Source organism: Drosophila persimilis, unplaced genomic scaffold (genome assembly GCF_003286085.1).
Source record: "Drosophila persimilis strain 14011-0111.01,24,50 unplaced genomic scaffold, DperRS2 tig00000000-arrow-pilon, whole genome shotgun sequence".
Taxonomy (NCBI): domain Eukaryota; kingdom Metazoa; phylum Arthropoda; class Insecta; order Diptera; family Drosophilidae; genus Drosophila; species Drosophila persimilis.
The window spans coordinates 21,592,670-21,612,199 of record NW_020825288.1 but is presented as its reverse complement, the minus strand read 5'-3'; the positions used below and the strand labels follow the sequence as shown (position 1 = coordinate 21,612,199).

Below are 19,530 nucleotides of genomic sequence, written 5' to 3'. Positions count from 1 at the left end.
CACGCAAAGCTGTCAAAACAACTGAAAGGTTAAGACAAGTCAGAATGGCTTTCATCGGAAGGTCGAATCATTAAATACACTTGGAGATATATCGGAAATATGGATGAATGTAGAATGTTTATGAGAAGTATACAATGGCACCGAAGTATAGATTAAAATGGTGTTTAAATGTTGAAGGAAGTTGAAGATTTATACATCCTAAGACTTGTAGTTTGGTTAGTTTTTCTTTAGGATCGTTGGGAGCTTTAAGATTTGGTAATTCCCTTTTATATAAAGCAAGAAGTATAAGTTTCTGGACTATTATTAATATTATTTAACATTCAATGGAGAGATGGATAGTCTTAGACACCTCCGTAAAACTTCCTTTGGCGTGCTGGCCATCATTATATTGCCCTTTTCAAGGCCACCTTCTGAAGAATGGACAGCCTGACAGTGCCTGACTGACATGTTTGGCAATTGGCAATGACAGTCATGAGACCTTCTTGGATCCCCGCCCCCACGCCGCGGCACTCATAAAGTGAGATAATAAAATGAACTTGACTTTGACATTGGATCTTAGATGCTTTTTTAGGTATGTGAGTTATGAGGTAGCGGCGCTGAGACACGAATTTAACTAATTTAATTGACTTAAGGAGGACTTAAGGCACTGGGTGTGGGCCGGTTCTAGGGCAGATTGTCGGGATAGGCGGTGGCTATCAGTCGCTTGCCATTCCAGTTCCACGAGTGCGAGACAATCGAGACTCGGGCATGTCCCAACTGAATGTGACATGGGTCCTTCTCTGGGGTGGCCAGAAAGCATGCGGTGTACAGACTCATCTCCAGCTCGGGAGAGGTGCCAACAAAGAAGCCGGTTACTGGCTTCTGTATGCCATAGAAGGTGTTACGCAGACTCAGGGAGATTTGATTGGGCTGCAAGTTCGAGATGGAATCAGTATCATTATTCGATGGGAGTTCCTAGGCTGGGACTTACCTTTCCCATTTCCAAGTGGCTGAGCCAGCCCTTGTAGTCGATATTTCCACGCTGCTCTTGATCGGCAAAGTAGATCCAATTGTGGAGGCCCAGCACCTTCTGATCTCGTAGCTCGGCCATGAAGACGTGCTCGAAACTAGAGCTGCCCACAATGCCACGTCCCCGGGAGTAAGGGGTGAACCATAGCTCCTGCAGGAGACGCAGCTGATCATCATAATCGCTGGTGACAATATCTAGAGACCGTATTCCTGTAAGAGTATTCAAGTAAGCACTCTTCCAGCTCACCTTTGTGCACCAAAAATCTCATCGTTAGCTTCATCACTCGCGTATTCATCACAGCCCTGAGAAAATCATGCTGTTCCGCTTCATGTTCGGCTGTGGTATGCTCGGCCGCTGCCACATCCAGCTCGTAGTTGTCAAAGAGGCGCAGGAGTAAAGCTGTCGTAGAATTGGCATCTCTGGCCAACAGATCCTGATGGAGCTCAAAGAGACTATGGGGAAGGAACAGTTAGATCAAGCGAAAGTTCCTTTCAATTACTCACTTCTTTGGCGCCTTGTCATCACGGGCTCCAGATGTGGTCTTTCCCTGAAGATTCACTTTATACAGATATGGACTGACGACAGTCTCCTCCGCATAGAGAGACTTTGACAGGGCCAAGACGTCATCGGGAGCCTTGGGCAGCGGTTTGCTTTGGAAGTACTCTAAGAGAGGCATACAAAATTACTCTTAAGACCAAAGAGAGTCATCCAAGAGAGAGACTCACCATAGAAATGCCAACTCAAGATCCCAATGGTGATGAGCAGGCCCACGATCACAAATCTCTTTAACTTCTGGCATTTATCGCTGTCGATGTTGCTGTTGTTGTTTGTGTTCGTATTCTGCTGCACAGCATCCATTATTATCTAATTATAATTAATTAAAAGTTTGTTTTTTCCGTCTTTGTTTGTGTCCGCTCTTTCTTTGTATTCCTTCTCTGTCTCTCTATCGTTTCTATGTGATCTTATTATATCTGGTCACTTCCGACCGAACTACTGGCTGTGGCAACTGTCAAAACGCCACTGAGAGCTCCACTGGGGCTTTGCTCCAGCGGAGATCTGCCCTGCTATATGGCTGAATATGTTACCCCTCTCTCTTTCACACATACATGGGAATTGGATAACTCTCTCACACACTTTTGTGCTCTTTTTTGCGCTCTCTGGGGGATCATCTGTTGTTTTTGTACACGGTACTCGTGGCAGAGCAGAGGTATATTTGTTTTGGGTAAAATGTCATAATGAAGCGAATACATAAATACGAATTATGATTATTTGTTAGAAAATTGATTTGTATCCAATTTTATGCTCCCTTTATGCCACTTTTCTATGTAGTGAACTAAAAATAAATGTGTACACAGGGTGTCTCACAGTCGTATCCGCGCTTAAAGCATTCCCACCTGTTTGCATTTTGTTGTTTTCGAATTGCCGCTGCTTCTCTTCATGGGTGCAAATATTCGTTTGTTTGGAGTTACAACAAATAATGAGCTCTAGGAATAACAGATGGCCAGAATATACTATTGTTCTCCGGTTAAAAAATTCTGCCTAAACGCATAAATAATTCCACAGCAAAGTCAACGTGACTGGAATCGCACACAGTGTACTGCGGGGAATTAAACAAACAATTTGTTCACGAAATTAGCAATTTGTTTGTTTGGACAAATTTTCGTATATGAGTGTCATGTCATTTGTATTGCCGTCTCGACTGCATTATAATTACACCCGAATTGGGTTCTAAACAATTGTCTGTCTCAGAGACAGACCCGAACAGGAAGCTCTGACGTGATAAGAAAAATTCAAAACTTAAATTCGATTCAAAGCGCGGTATAATTACGCAATAAAAATAATGTGGAACTAATTATTCATACAAAATTCTTTTATTTGCAAACCATATTTTCGTAAAGTAAACTCTCCACTCAACATGCAAAATATTCATTATCAGCAAAAGGTAGCACCTCAATTAAAAGTGAAAATATAACACGAAACGGTAAGGAGAGACACGAGTACCTAAGTGAAGATATTTTTGGAATTTTGCTAATTGATCTGAGTATATTTTCTTTTTCACCTGAAACATTGTGAACAAAGTGGAGCCCATATGTTATAGAGAAATACCAGTTATTTATTATCAGGTTTAATATTTGCAAAATTGTTGCCCATATGAAGAGCCCCTCTAGTTTAATTGTGTATCTAGCTGATTAGAAATTTAAACCAAATACAAACATAATCTGCAATTAAATTTGGCTTATCACCAACCCACAGATTTCGAAATATGTACTTTCAAAGTGAGAAATTATATTCGAGATTTTAGATTAAAACTTTTATATTTCACCACCAAGCGCAGCTCAAATCATAATGAATTGTAGAATTTCTAGAATATACATAGTCTATAAATAACACCATCTGGTTAGGCAATCATGCTGCTGTTTATAAATAAAAAATAAATATCGAGAAAAATGGGAAATTAATTTATTAAATACAATTTTATCACCTTAAATGTTAGTTCTAAGATTTTTTTGTAGATGAATTCTCAATTGGATTGTAATTAATATTTCTTTTGTCGGTTTCTAGGTTTATTTCATGACATTTAATGCCTTTAAAGAATATATTACGCGAACTTCGGTTTTCAATTGATTGGAATATTAAGCATGTTTGTTGAGAATAAACGAATACTCTCCTGCAATATTGACCCCATCTTGAGAAATAGAAAAACAACACGATGAACTTTCCTATCACCAGGCACAAACACGACCCCCCACCTATCTCTAATACGCTATCACCTACCCATCGAAATGTTTCGGCTGCTTGAAAGTAAACGAAGATTACGACTTCGGGCACTACTACGCTCGTCGTCTTCGCTGCTGGCTTTTATTTGGTTGTTGCTGCTGTTGTCTATTCGAAAAATCTTTTATAAAGTCTCGGTAGGTCAGAAATTTTGTTCAGTTTGAATTTTAACGGCGTCGTGTGCAGTTGTATCTGGGGTTCCATAGTATAGCTTGTGTGAGTGTAAACGGACTTTGAATTGAATTGAAGTGTCCATCGTACGAGTATCCATGATTAATGTAAATATTTTCCAATTGAAATGTTTACAATTCTCAATTGTCCAGACTTTTATTTGCATACAGCAAACAATCTTTGCGTGGCGTGACATATTGCAAGGAATTTAGTGCGATTTTCTATACATATTGTTTGTCGTTTACAAATGCCTCTCAGTTTAGTTTGTTTGTTTGTTTGCTAAGTACCCGTACTATCAATAAGCCATTGGGATCTCTGCTTTGCGCTGCTGATAATGCATTGGGAATGTCTAAAATACGCATTTTTTGATTAGGAACACGACGGTGCAGTCGAGTATTTGTGAAAATGTTAATAAACAGGTTTATTTTGGTTAGCACAGGTTTTTATACCCGATACTCAAAAAGAGTATAGCGGTATATTATATGTCTGTAACGTCCAGAAGGAAGCGTTTACGACCGCATAAAGTCAAACGACGAAAATCTGTGAGATCCACAATTTTAAAAATACGAGCTCAACTAAAACACAGAATCGTAGACAATGGCTAGATTGCCGAAACTGTATCAAATCGGATTATTATATTATCCATATGGAACGAATCAATTTGCAGTGGCTAACTCATTTTTTGTCTCCCTTTTCTCTCTTTGTTGTTCAATGTACTAACTGAGTATCGAATATATCTAAATGTAGAGTGTCTGCCCTAGCTGCGACTCATAATTCCCGATCGTTTTCTTTGCGATTGGAACCGAAGTTTAGTCTGATTAACATTTTGAATTACTATAAAAGCTGGGATCATAACTCGGCAAGTACAAAGGAAATAAACGTGTTTTGATACATTAAAAAATAAAGAAGAACGTATAGAAACCTCGATATTTAACGTAAACCTTTTTTATAATTTTGTAGTTTTTTATCCCATTTCTGTTATGCTTCAAGCCTTTATTTCAAAAAACCGTTGCAAACCGAACCCTACAAAGCCCTACCCATCAACGATTAGCAAAGCTTTCGCTCTTCCACTAGACTAAGCTTTTGAGAGCGTACTTAACCGAAGCCAACGTTGGCCTGCTCTGCTGTCCACAGGTGGCCCTTGACTCCGTTTTGTGCGGCTGGTGGGCATACCCTCCACTTTTAGTCCGCTTAGGCCTGTGCCATTAAATACCCTGCCATATAGGGACGGTCCCAATAAGTTAATGTTGTGCATGCACGGTATACAAATTGTTTGGCCAGGTGTCGCACACCTTAGATCCCCCTGCAAACACGCCACTGTAACTGCTCTCTCTCTCTGTGCGGCTCTCTTGGGGCCAGCTTTCGCTCAGTACAGTTTTGGCGCGCACTAAAACGTGCACTGGTGCCGGCAGAGAGCAGTAATACACGGGGAGCCCGCGCTCAGTATTCTTTTTGAAAGCAAATCGTGCGGTCCTCTCTCTCCGGTATCCGCTATTCGGTCGGAGCCAGAATAAACGGGAACGGACACGGGAATAATCACGGAAAACGGCTCAACAAAAAGCCAATCAAGTTTTGCAAATAAAAACAAAAATTATAAACAAATAAAGCCAAAGCTGCAACTGCACAAACAAGAATACAAGAGAAAGAGCCAACGATAGAAAACGATAGTGGATTGCGATTGTGGAATTATGAAAGAATTGGGTGAATAAAAGGAAGACCACAGAACCAACTGTAAATAATCTTTAGAATCCAGAGCGCTCAACAGGCCAAACAGCTGATGATACTCGTTCATTGGGCAAACTATACATTATTATTCGTATAGAGGTTTTGTTGCTTTGGAGGTATTATCATTTTGGTCGGAATATTAAACTCTCTCGCAGAACTCTTCTTCTTTCAATATCTGTGATCGTATAAACTTTTTGGACAATATAGTCAAGATCTGCTCTTCATTTAGTGGAAGACAGTAAAATGGAAAACCATATCTCATCATACTCATATTAAGGCAAACGATCGTTTCATATCTTCTCTTCAATCAAATTTTAAAAAATATTTAAAGTTAAATTAAATATATAACATATGTATGAACGACTCACAGGTTTTTTATAACCTGCACGAAAGCGGTCTTTAAATTTATGGATTTCTGTGATGTCCTTGCGAACAAGTGTCGTCTCTAACAAAAGCAGGAGATTTTTTTTTATTGTTGGTATTACCGCCGTTGTTGTTGCTGTTGTTGAGGTAGTCATTATCCTTAATGTCTGTGATGAGCATATGGCTGTCCTACTGTGTATGTGTGTCTGTGTGTACAGCTGTGTATGGGCAAGGGTCGAGCACTCAGCTTTTTGCTTTAAGCGGAATTTAAAAGCCTTTTTTAATGCATGCGTTTATTTATTTAAATGAATGTTTGTTGTATGAAAGTTGACTTAATTTACGCATAAATCTGTTTCAATAAGAGTGAAAGTCTCCGCGGGTTCCACAGGCAGAGGATGCTTGCCGGGGGAAAGGGTAATGTTTATTGTTTAAACAAATATCAACACCGCTTAAATCAGTAAACATATCACGCGTGTGTTTATTCGCCAGTATTTAAAATATCCAATATCGTCGATTACCTGGGCACGCCTCTAGGGTATCCTGCTCCCCCTTGGGCGTCAAAGTTTTAAATTTCCAACTAAATTTTGTTCAACTTGTTTCCGAGTTGTTTTCTAGAAATATTTTGTTGAAAATATTCGATGCCCGAGGATGTCATATTTCAATGGCTCTCAGGTCGAACTCATGCAGGGACTTGGCAACCGACAGAATGTTGTTTTTCGAAAGTAAAATAAAATAAATACCCAGATGAATAGAGAGAGAGAGGCAGCCAGAGGCAGTAGTAGTGAGGGAATTGCAACCAAATCCATGGCGACACTTGAGTGGCAGCATCACACAGGCAGACAGACACACACACAGCTACATTCCAATACACAAGGCTAGAGCCGCACTTTAGCAACACCTGTACCTACCTGTGCCCCCATCCCCCCCTTCAGCTGCCACACCCCCTTCTACAGCTGCCACAACATCTCTCTACACCTGCCTCAACTGCCTGCCAGCCAACCCCACTCGGGCTGTCTGTCTAGTAGCTGTCCATCAAGTTTGCCTTAATTTAATTAAGCGCTCAATGTCCTTACACACACATACCTCTGCATACACGCACACACACACACACACTCAGATACAGAAGGCAACGCTTGATTTGTTGCTGCCTTTTTTCACTCTTGACTGCAGCCGACACACACACACACACACACAGCGAAAGCGATAGAGAGAGAGAGTGGGGGAAGAGAGAGTGGCCAGCACTTATACACTTACACTTACAGGCCTCCTGCTCTTGCCTGCCTGCCCCTTCAGAGCTAGTACAACCGCAAAAGCCACAGGCCATTTGGGCATGAAGGATATTACAAAACACACACACACTGAAAGACATATGTGCCCCTCTCACATACGCAGTCATCTCTCTGTAAGAGTATGAGTGTGTGAGTGTGTATTTGTGCCCCAAAGGGGGTCTTGTAGACAAGGTTACTCTGAGAGATGGCACAATTTTTTATAGTACTATCTTTTTGCCTCCACCTCCACCCTTTCCTCAGCTGCACCTCCACTTTCCACCATCAGCTCCTCAAGCCCACTCTTCTCCCACATTTTCACCCTCTCCCCCCCCTTGTTGGCTTTTCCAAGCAACAATACGATGTCGGCCACCTGCTGCGGCTGCACTTGAGTCCATTTTCCTGTTCTTTTCTGCCTGTTTATTATACTCTTCTCTCTCAATTTTCCCCTCTCTTTCTCTAGCTTTTCCCTTCGCTGACTCTATCTATCCCTCCCTATGTCCCTCCTTCAGTTTGTAAATTTTTAATAAACTTTTCAGTTTACTTTTTAAAACAACTTTCCTCGGGCCGCCTGACATGCCTTTAGGATACTACTCTAAGTGTTTCTGTCATTAAAGAAAAGCGGAAAAGCTAAGCCATGGAACCACAACAACAGCAGCAAGAACAACAATAACAACACGAGAGTGAGGGAAAACTCATCTCTATTTATTATTCATCAAAATTCCGTTTGTTAAATGTGAATTTTCCCGTGCGCTCCGCTCCTCATAAATATATTTTTGCCTTTCTCCTAGATTGATTTGCGATTTGCATGGAAATGAGTGGGAATCCAGATTTGTTTTGCCTTCTGTTTCATTTCCATTTGCCAAAATACGGTACGGATTTTCGAAAAATATTTTCTTTTCTAAATAATTTCACTCAATAATCATATCTAATGGGAGTGACCGACCGCCCGCCTGGTCGCATATTTGTTCGCATTTCTTTGCTCTCTTGCGGTTTACATTTCCGTTTTCCGCATCGAGAAATTCACTCCCACTGTCATACCCTTCCCACTCTCACCTCTCACACATCTCACTCGAGTGGGGGGCACAGCGAAAGGGGTATGATAATTTTTTGTAAACGAGTGCCAGCCACAAAGTATCCACGGTGATGGGTGCCACACAGCCAAGTGGCAGTGGCAGGCAGGGGAGGTCAGCTGAGGGCAGACTGGGGCAAGGCACGGTAGCGGCAGGCCAGGGCAGGGAAGGGAACTAGTAGGGGGTCAGCTAATGAACTCGAGAGCAGAGACCATGCCTTTGCCAAAAGGTAATTAGAGATGTGGCGAGCATTACATAAAACGATATTTAAGTGAGGTTTCCTATAGAAAAAGGAGGATGGTTTTAAGAGCTTATATACTTGTGGAAACTTATGATTGATTTATGTTTTATTTCTTTGTTTTTAGTATGAAATACTATCCATTTTGACTATTGAATCCCCTCCTATCGCATAAACAATCTCTTTTAATCAACTGGGCCCAACTCACGTTGTCATCTCTAATCCTCTTCTTTGATGATGATGATGATGTTGTTGTTGTTGGAAGCTGAAAGGGGGTTTTGGGCAGAGGCGTTGTAGGGGGTTGGGGCTGAGCCTGGGACTGGGCTTCTGCTTCAGACTGACAGACGTTAATTTGTGCTGGGAAATAATGATGCTGATGCCCGTGATGTTGCTGTTGTTGCCGTGACATGGCGAAGGCATTGACTTTTAGCACGTGCTGTGCACATATTTATATAAGTCACTGTTTGTTGTTTTGATTTCATGTTTGAGAGAAAGCGAGAGAGATGCTAAGAGAGATGATGGTAATTGATTTTATTATATTTTTCTCTCACTCAATTTTCAGCTTAAGAGCCAACAAAAGAGAGAGGCAATCACCTGAAAGAGAGAGGCATAGAGAGATAGTTAGAAAGAGCCCACGTGCACTGAGCAAAACGGAGCAGAAACATGAACAGCGATGAGGTGCAAGTGATCAAAAAGACCTGGGAGATACCCGTGGCAACACCCACAGATTCGGGTGCAGCGATACTGCAGGAGTTCTTCACCCGTTTTCCGTCCAACTTGGAGAAGTTCCCCTTCCGCGATGTGCCACTGGAGGATCTAAGTGTAAGTTTTGGTACTCCCCAGGATGGTACTCCCTCAAGATGGTAATATTTTTGTCTATTTTATAGGGAAATTCTCGTTTTCGCGCACATGCTGGCCGAATCATACGCGTCTTTGACGATTCCATCCGGGTCCTGGGTGAGGAGGGGGATGTGGAGAAGCTGGAAGAGATCTGGACCAAGATAGCCGTCAGTCATATACCCCGTACCATATCCAAGGAATCGTACAATGTAAAAGATCTACATGTCACTGTATTCGTATTTACGATCCTTGATAGCCTTTATCTATATTTTAGCAACTGAAAGGCGTGATTCTGGAAGTGCTTACCGCAGCCTGCAGTCTGGACGAGAGCCAAGCGGCCACGTGGGCCAAGCTCGTGGATCATATCTATGGCATTATCTTCAAGGCGATCGATGATGATGGCAATGCCGCCCAGTAGACGACGACGACGACGACGATGATGACAGTGGTTGCAACAGATGGTGGCACGCGGCACCTGCCACACACACACACACACACACAAGAACACACGCATGCACAGCTTATGTAGTTTTAAGTAAATGATAATTGTTAGTTATTCTCATTTTGTATTCATGATTGCGAATGTCCAAAACCAAATACACTTTCAATACTTATATATATGTCTGCGTAGAATCACACACATACACACACACGTAAACACTCACGAATACCCTCAAAACACTCACTCACATTGCTCTGTAAAGCTTTAACCCATTCAGTCAGCCTTAAGCGCTTGATCACAAGAGATATTATAATTAAATAAACGTATGAACAACGTACAACTTGTCCAAATTAAGGAATCTCCGAATCATAATCAGATTATGCAAATAATTTAACATCAGCCTTCATTTGATATCCAATCCCTATCCCCAGCTACATTTCATTCCTCATTTTCTTCTCCTTTTGTAAAAAAATGCACATAAAATTACAATTATACAATAATTGCTCATTCAGTCATAAGGAGGACAACAGGAAAAGCATTTAAGCGCACTTGAAAACCATTTCCTGTTTCCTCCCCGCAACCAGCCACCCGCCATCCACTACCCACAATGCCCACCCACTTATGAGAACGCAAAAAGTTTCCTGTTGGGCAAACAACAATTGCGAGCATCGTTGAAACGGCCGCGGCTGCTGCTGCTTAAAATGCCATTCATTTTTGTGCATTCTACACTCCCAGAGGATCATAGAGTGGGGGTGGGAGGCAGCCAGAGAGCGGACCAGGAACCGTTTTCAGCCAACATGCGTGCTCTGGCACACAATGCTGTGCCGTATGAGCGATGAGGCCATAATGACATTGCGTGTACGCGGTGTGCGTCCAACAGAAGCATTAGCAAGTGAAAATATGTTTGAGTGCTATTGTGGTACATTGCGCTTAAGGATACCCTACAATAGGATACCCTAGTCTAAGGAAGAGAGAGCATCAGATAAGTCTATTTGCTAAGAGCAGACATGGATATAAGATGCTATTCCCTAATGAACCATGTGTGAGATACCAGAAACACATCCTTCTTGCACATCCCTCACACAAACTGATTGTACCCTAGTGTTCAACGAGTAATGGGTACAAGAAAAAGCGTCAAGTGGTGGAAAATTACAAGCAAGAACAAAGGACCAAGAACAGGTCCAAGCTAGAAACTAGAATAATGGGTTGGATCTAGGAAAAGGGTTTTCGCCATAGGACAATATAAATCTCATTTAGGAACAAATTACTTTATCCTTAACTAGAAAGTAGTCTCTTTGTTTTCTTTACACTGTCTTTTCTTTTATATACACCATTCCTCATGCTTTATAGACTCTTTTTTATACCCACACTATCTATTATTTTCACACCTTTAGAGACATTGTTAGAGCGTTAATTGGGGGCGTTGCTTGGCCCACACTATAGCCCCCACCTATCAGGCATCTGACATCAGCTGCAGTTAACAGACCCAGAAGTGGCCTAACAGTCAACCCACTGTTAAGGTCAGCTGCTATCAGCAGGCTTTCTTATCAGTTAACATGGAGCATTGTTGAGTTGTTGTATCTGTATCTGTATCTTTGTGTGCGTGCTGCATTGGTGAAATGTTCCACAAAAAGGTCTCCGGCCGAGCTTTTCAATAGTTTGGCCAATAATGAAGAGCGGAAAAATAACAAAGTGAACAAAGTTTACCCAAGCGACCGCGAATTTCAGTTCAATTTCGACAACGGGCGCGCACTGAAGCGGGGCGACAAAAGAAATTCTTATTCGATGCGAATAAATCGCGCGCGATTTATTTTGTACGTTTTTTAATGCGGCCGATTGCGTGAAAATATATATTCTTTTGACTCTGAAATCGTGCGACTGCTGTTGTGGTGCGGTTTTGTTTAAACAAAAGAAAGAAAAATTTGTTTGCCGCTGTCAAATTCTGAAAAGCCATAAATATGGAAAGTGAATGCCAAAAGTTCTGAAGGAAAACAACAGGAAAAATATTTCCCATAAAAGAATGAAATAGTTGTAAAAAGATATTTCTAAAATAAAAGTATAATCCAAAAAAGTTATTAAAGTAAAACTTAATATTACCCAATAAACTTCAAACAACATACATTTTAAATAGTGAAACATCCAAGCAACCTCTAAATAAGTCTGCTAAAAGGAGAATCTTTATAAGCACAAATAGTTCAGTAAATAATATACAATTTCTTTGAGGGAAAAACTGCACAAGCAATTTGCATTGATATCTGTCAAAGGTTTAAATATTTTGGCAGACAAAAGCGTAGGTAAGATACTTCTCTCATCCATCTCTATTTCTGGTCCGAAAACATTCCATGGTTGGCATGTCATTGACAGGATACTCTTGCTCACTCTTGCTCCTTAGACACGCCCCTATGCCGCATTTTATGTAAATTCACTCTCTCACACTTTCAATCGACTTTCAGCTGCCCTCGTCCTCCCTGCATCCGTCTGGGATAAAAGTAAATGATTGCAAAATAACATTTTGCCCTAGGGAAAATATTGGAAACTATGTTGGTAAAATTAAATATATAGCGAAATGCAAATTTCACTATAGATGAGGGAATAGACTAGGATACGTACTCTAGACTCTTGCCGGAATTTGTAAAATACCGCTACAACCCGCTCTTGACTTTGTGGCTGTCACGCATATTACTCATACGCCGCATTGTGTTTTCATTGAATTTGCATAAATCATTGAAGCGCTTTCTTTTTATGCTAGCTGGCTAAGGATTTATGTGCGGATAAAAGTACTCGTATGCCAGCATCAAATTAGATTTCTTTCCACAGGGCAATAAAAGTCAACAGAAGGGCTTGGCACTAGGGAAAATATATCATTTTATATATATTATAATGGGTAATGCAACAACCTAAGATGCCCTTAAGAAAGTCTCTTTTAAATCTAAAGTCACGTCCATGCCACAATTCTTTTTAAATCCCTTCTATAACTTCTACAAGTGCATTATTTAATAAAAAAATTGTCATGACCTTTTCCCATTTAAAATTAAAATCAGAAAATAAAGTCTGCACTACATTAATTTCGTCCGATTGTTATTGTGACCATTGCACGACCAAAATTTAATTTTCCTGTTGTCAATTATCGAATTCCATTTTCAGTGGACATTTTTGTGGCTGCTTCGAACAGACTTCCGCTTGTTCTTTGACTTCTTTAGCCATGCTTAGCATAAAGTTTAAGCTCTATTTGCCAACCACTTCTAAGTGAAAGTGACATCCGTTGACGACGCACTGAAGTATGCAGCATATGCCAGGCCAAAGGCCACACTGCGTATACATAATTTTGCGAAAGAGCCTGACCAATGGTCACACCCTTGTGCCGGACATGCCTAGAGCCACGTGATTGTATAAATATACAAATTAATCAATTGGTAAACCAATACCCAAACAAATATGAGCAAGTTCTGTAGAAAAGGGTTGGCCCAGCAAAATAAAATAAACTTTCAGTTTGAGCTGCTTTAAGCTGGTGATATTTTAGAGATTATAGTTTTTGTTCCCGCCTTGTGGCTTGGTCGCCCAGTTAATGGGTTGCTGCTGTGGACTAACTTTTCAAACTGTTTTCTACGATATGTGGGTGCAAAAAGAAAACTTTTCCAAGTCAATTGAGTTAGCCGCGAGAGCGGTACAATATTCCAACGAGAGAGGAAAACAAACCATAAAACGTCAAGGTCATAAAATGTCTGGTCTTTTTGTGGATTTGTTTCCGTCTTTTTTTGTGTTTAATTAAATCTAGTTGGGGATTTGTTCACGCGCGGAAAAAATGTGCAAACTTCCTTTCAACAGAAGATTATGTAGAGATTAAATGCATAAGTGGATTTTAAATTGTAGTTTTTCTAGGATCCTGAGAGGAAGGCCATCACATTATGAAAAAAACCACTGTCTTTTTCTTTCAGAAAAAACTCTCCTTTTCCAATTGGAGAACATTTTCACACATTTCAATTGAATTGTTTCACATAAATCCTTGTAATCGCTTTATTTCAAATTCCCCCATTTCTTTCCTGGCACTTTAACAGAACAAAAATTAATTAAATCCGTTTAAGCGGGGGACTTAATTAAGGTTCGTTGGTCGCCTGCTGCTGGCCATGTTTCGTGGAATTTAACAGGCGTGCCATAAATGACACCGCATGTTCTCTGGGGGTAACCTCAGAGGCTGTTTACCCAGTACTAAAGGCACAAAAATCCCTTGGCTATGACCTGATGAAGGATAAAGTTGAAACTTTGCTTTTCCCCCGTTGTCTAGACAGTAGAACGCACACGTGTGACAGGCATTAAGTGCTTACTTTTACCATTGCGGTTTTTCATGGCTGTCTAAATTTAAATGAAATTATGCAGGCATTTAAAATTCATAATTAATAAGAGCACGGGCAAATTCCCGCAAATGACAAATGGATATTTAAGTTTCATGCAAATCGAAGAGATCTAAAACCGATTCATAAACCAAAATTAACTCGCCTGGTTACAGGCACCCGACATTGGAGTTCAAAGATATTATAATTTTGGCTTGGAAACTTGGTAACAGATATCTCCCATATGGCTTCCCCACTTCCCCGTATATATCGTATATATCTGTATATTGCCAAGTTTTCCGTAATCTTATCGAGGCACAGGGCAGGCGGTCGGGAGTCCGGCGGTTGATTGCACATTCAAAATAAACAATTTACTATAAATAGACTGCAAAAGGCCTAATCGTAGACGGTTTGTCTTTTGACTCTTCGATCCCAAAAGGTTCTATTCTCTTCATAAAAAATATAGTCGATAAATTGATTGATATTGCATTTGCTGGGCTGGAGTGCTTTTTATGGTTTGAAGTGTCGGACATCTAATAGATTGTTCTACTTGAGTTTTTATATAAATAATGTTATAAAACTTATTGGCATTGGGATTGGGTAACTACAGTTATAAATAGAAATGGCGTTGATTAGAAAACTGGAAAAGAGGAGCGATAGTATGGTTCATGAACCTCTTTATGAGTATTCTCTGGAAATCTCTTGTGCTACAATATCTTGGTCAACAAGGTTTTTTGGTTCAGTGATAGGAATTATATTTTTGGGGGTTCATTTGATATAATTCCAGACAAGCGATGTATTCGACATGCAAAACCGTGGAATTCCCCTGACAGACAACTCCCCAAATCTCATAGATTTTATTGTGTTTGTTTTACAAGTTGAGTGCCTGATAAAAGCACGACCAAAAACCGAACATTGTAATACTCTAGTACAGCCGTGAATCGCCGACGACTGTGTCCATGTGTGTCTGAGTGCTGGGGCTTAGCATGCTCGATGGGCTTATGGTCAGGCTCCGGGTCCGGGGCCAATCAGAGGTGCTCTGAGTGAGTGGCAACATGTTCAGCAATGCCGCCGAACATGATTGATTCGCACAGCTCGGCGATTTTTGCGATTTTTGCGATTTCTGCGATTTCTGCGATTTCAGGGCTCTGTCAGTCGTTCGGCCGTCGGTCTCTCAGGCGATCATAATCATTTAGGGGGCTAAGAGTGCTCAGGGCCTAAAAATAAACTGACGTTCGGCCGAAGAATGAGCCTGAAACTGATAAGAGCCGGCTGAAATGCCTCGATGATGTCCATGCCAATTTGCTAAAAAATTATTTTGATTTTCACACTCTCGTCGCGTCGGCACCTTGAATGCCACTGTGGAATACGAGTATTTGTTTGCTACTCATAGTACTTCCAGTTCTATTTCTGTGCTTCTATCAATGCAAATAGTGTGTGCCTCCAGTATGATTGATGTTCTGCTTCTGCTTGTGCTTCTGGTTTTCGCAAAATGAAATTAGTTCTCTTCTTCCTGCCACCTGCTGATATCGGCAGGTTACTAGCAGGCAGTCGGCAGCAGGCACATGACCCAGAGTGTTTTTTTTTTTTGTTTTTTTGTACATCATTAATATTTCACCATTTTCTGCATTGTCACAGTTCGTGTCGAGTGTCAGCGGTTTTGGTGATGAATTCTTATTAATTGCTGACAGTTCCGATTGCCCCCCACCAAAAGAAATGTTATACAGCAGTTTCTTGGTGTTTGCTCAGAGATACGCAGGGTTCCCCGTTCCATCATCATCATCATCAACAACAGCCAGTACTCTCGAATTTGTGCTTGGGGTTTTCCGCAACAAGCTGCGTATACGCAATCTCAAGTTCGTTCAGGCCCACGGCGATTTCTGTGGACAGTTGGACAGCAGATAAAGTGCCCTGTGCTGGCCCCAAAGGGAAATACTGGCTGGTGGTGCCCAAAAGTATGACCCGGACTCCATAGTGGATGTTATTAAAGAAAAGGGAATGGTATCAGACCGAACTTTGGATACCTTTTTCCATTTTTGATTATTTTGTAGTCCTGTTGAATACTCTTCTTTCTGAATAAGCTTTACGAAAATCAATGAATATTATTCCTATTTATATAAATACTTAATAAAGTTCATGTGATCCCTCCATTTTGATTAATTATTTTAAATATTCAATCAAAAATTAGAGGGTAATCCTATAATTAAACGTTTTACCTGTATCACTTCAAATGTGTGTTCCATTTCAAAGTCCATTCGATCAACTAATCAAATTAGATCATTCAAGGGGTCAGAGATACTCTTAGAACTGACTCTGGGTACCGCATGACTAAGTGAAACCACTCTTGACGATACACAGCAATCATGAGTTTACTGCTTTTCGTTAGATAAGATTAGGCATCGCCTGAACCACAAACTAGATCTGGCAGCATGTTCGCTACCATTTGACACGTTTTTGTTGTTGCTGCTGCTGCCGGATGGTTCTGTTTTTTTTTTTCGGTTAGATGTTTCCTACCTTCATGACGTTTCGCTAAACAATAGATTGCTGTGACGCTTTGAAGTTTAAGCCAGTCGAGTGGGCCAATTTGTATGAGATTTCCGTGAATGCGTTACGATTCGACACATTCCCTTGATGGCAGCCTTATCGGGGGACACACATGCAATGTCCACAAAACAATTCCATGGAAATTGGCATAAACAATAGCACAAGACCCCGTGTCCATTATCTGATGCAGCAACTTCAATCGAAATCGAGCAAATAATTATGGACATCAGAAGCGATGAATCAGCAGGGGAATCAATTCAGAAAACACCAGCAACCCCCAACTCATTGAACCCGAAATCGTGTTGTTAAAGGCCAAAGTGAACAGTTTATGGGGTATTGGGATCATATATTACCAACATGTACATATATATGCTATGTATAAGGGCATGCCGGAGAAATGTCCTTACTTCGTGACTCTCGGGAGTCACAAACTGCACTTCAATGGAAGATAAAGATTGTTATTTCTTTGCTATCAATCAACTGTTTTGTTTACTCAAGAATGTGACGGCTGCAATGGGAAATAAAGATATTTATGATGGGCAAAGACATTGATTTTTATGACTGGGGATCTTCCAGGCATTGCTAATGGTTGGATTTTATGATATTTAATTATGGAATTACCTGTTGAAGAAAGTTCAAATGATTAGAAATTAGTGACAAAAAGTAAAACGCGGCTATTCATTTATGTATTCCATTAAGGAAAAGATATGTACTGTTTGGAATGGGTTTTGGAAATTTGTATTTTTTGTTCTTAATCGGAAAATTCTCTTTATGCTTCCTATTATTTTCTCTGTGTCTAAAGACCCCCCGCCCCCCATAAATAATAATCAAAATCTCATAATATCATCAAAAGTTCCCCTTTAAACTAGTTTTCGGTATACGCCAGGCCAACATCCATTATAGCGCACTCTTGCCTCGAGGGCAACCTATTAAAACTTTAATGATTTATGCATATATCCCCGCAGAGGAGGCGCCACTGTTAATGACTTCAATGACTTCATTCACACCAACGGGAGCCGCAGCAGTAGCACCCTCAACATCCCACAAATTCTGAAGCCCCAGAGAGGAGCAACATGCGGCGGCAAAACTTCAGTTCAATTATGCGCACAATCAAAGCAACTTAATTAGCCGCCGGCTGTCACAAGAGTCCTCCAGCAAGCAGAGAGAAGGATTGACAGACTGAGTGAAGTTGAATGAGAAATTGTAGAAGGAAACCACAATTCCAGTGCAAACTAACAGAAAGCGAGAAGGGGATATGCAAATGAGCCAAATCACGGCGGCTCATAGGCAATGCGGATTACAACATGACACAGCGGACGAGCAGCAGAGTTGCAAATCATTTGATTTGATTGGAGTCCCCGCCACAGTCCTTCCCATGATAGGAGCAAACAATATCCCAATGGGGAGGCTCCAGCTCATCCTACTCCTGGGTCTGCTCTGCCTCTGCCTCAACCTGGAGAGTTGTCAGGCCGAGTGCCGGGTTGAGCCGGCCCGTGACTGTGAATCCATTTGCGATGCCAGTGGGAAAAATTGCACTATTCGCGCTTTGGTCCTGCTGCCGGATGACAACATGTACCAGGCCTCATTGCCGCGAGTGCTGCCCATTTTAAAGGTGGCCGAGCAGCAGATACGCTCCAAGGCACTGATTCCCCCGCACATTGACTTTGAGTGGCTGGCCCACGACACCAAGTGCGATGCCTCGCTGGGCGTGATCAAGGCCATGGATGGAATCATCAAACAGTGTGCGCAGGTGATCTTTGGCCCCGTTTGTGACTACTCCTTGGGTGAGACAACATCTTATTGTTAACTTGAGCTTTGGCTAATCTGAACCGTTGATCTTTTGCAGCTGCTGTCAGCCGAATTACCAAATATTTCAACAGCCAGGGAACACCTCTGATCTCTGTGGGGGGATCTACTTATGACTTTGAGCAGAAGAAAACCGATTGCAACGACGAGTTCTATATGCTACTGCGTACTGGAATGGTCAGCTTTGAGACCATCTCTGAGTTGACTATAAATGTAATGAAGCGGTAAGTTCCAAAACCAACAGGGATATCAATAGACATACTCGTATATACATTCATCCTTTAAAGCTGCCGGTGACTCATTTTCTCTTTAATTTCACACCTTTTCACAGCCACAACTGGTCCCATTCCATCTTCTACTACGAACGCGATGGCCAGCGGAGTGTGGCTGGGATGCACACCTGTTTCCTCATGATGAAATCCCTGGGCAAGCAGATGCGCAACGAGAACATGACATTCGCACAGTTTCCACTAGAGCCCAATTTGAAAAATCGCACTGAGGAAATGCGCCGGGAAATTGGCAACAAACATTCAAGTGAGTAAAAAACAATAGAGAGTTTCTATGTTATCTTCAGACATCTGTAATGTTAGTGTTAGCGCTGCTAACAGAATTCTGTTAAAAGTTTCACCAACGAATCGGCTTAGCCGAGACCGCAACCAATGCGAGTGCAGCGAGAAACGCCACCAAAAAATATGCTTCATTTTTGCAAGCTTTGAAAGGCCTGCAGGAGTGGCTACCATTGCGTATACTTGTTAGTTTAATATAAGCATAAATGGGAAATTTATATACAATTAAAATCAGGTTTTTATCTGATTTAGACTTTGTTCAGCAGTTTTTCTCAGGTATGTTTGTCTGGTATTAAATATTTAGTTATAGAATGTCTTACAGCAAGCAAAGTCTGTTCAATCGGAAAACAGCAATCCTTTGATTCTTTGAAATAAAGCATTGTCT

The 19,530-nt window shown here is 41.1% G+C and overlaps 3 protein-coding genes across 4 annotated transcripts; 2 read left to right on the top strand and 1 right to left on the bottom strand.

Annotated features, from left to right (window-relative positions):
• Positions 1-62: 62 nt before the first annotated feature.
• LOC6592180 (poly(U)-specific endoribonuclease homolog) lies at positions 63-2,029 on the bottom strand. Its single transcript, XM_002017004.2, has 5 exons — positions 1,735-2,029; positions 1,513-1,672; positions 1,256-1,461; positions 971-1,203; positions 63-909 (listed from the first exon to the last, which is right to left on the bottom strand). The coding sequence occupies exons 1-5, from the start codon at positions 1,865-1,867 to the stop codon at positions 664-666; spliced, it is 978 nt and encodes a 325-aa protein (XP_002017040.1). The 5' UTR covers positions 1,868-2,029; the 3' UTR covers positions 63-663.
• Positions 2,030-3,946: 1,917 nt separating this feature from the next.
• LOC6592179 (globin CTT-VI) lies at positions 3,947-10,077 on the top strand. Of its 2 annotated transcripts, none has more exons than XM_026995312.1 (4): positions 3,947-4,000; positions 9,182-9,441; positions 9,507-9,668; positions 9,734-10,077. In XM_026995312.1, the coding sequence occupies exons 2-4, from the start codon at positions 9,283-9,285 to the stop codon at positions 9,875-9,877; spliced, it is 465 nt and encodes a 154-aa protein (XP_026851113.1). In that variant the 5' UTR covers positions 3,947-4,000; positions 9,182-9,282; the 3' UTR covers positions 9,878-10,077. The 2 variants fall into 2 exon arrangements, with proteins under 2 accessions (XP_026851113.1, XP_002017039.1); XM_002017003.2 differs by lacking the exon at positions 3,947-4,000 and adding an exon at positions 5,552-5,796.
• Positions 10,078-12,170: 2,093 nt separating this feature from the next.
• On the top strand, positions 12,171-19,121 carry LOC6592178 (atrial natriuretic peptide receptor 3). Its single transcript, XM_002017002.2, has 4 exons — positions 12,171-12,195; positions 17,739-18,557; positions 18,620-18,803; positions 18,911-19,121. The coding sequence occupies exons 2-4, from the start codon at positions 18,029-18,031 to the stop codon at positions 19,119-19,121; spliced, it is 924 nt and encodes a 307-aa protein (XP_002017038.2). The 5' UTR covers positions 12,171-12,195; positions 17,739-18,028.
• Positions 19,122-19,530: the final 409 nt, after the last annotated feature.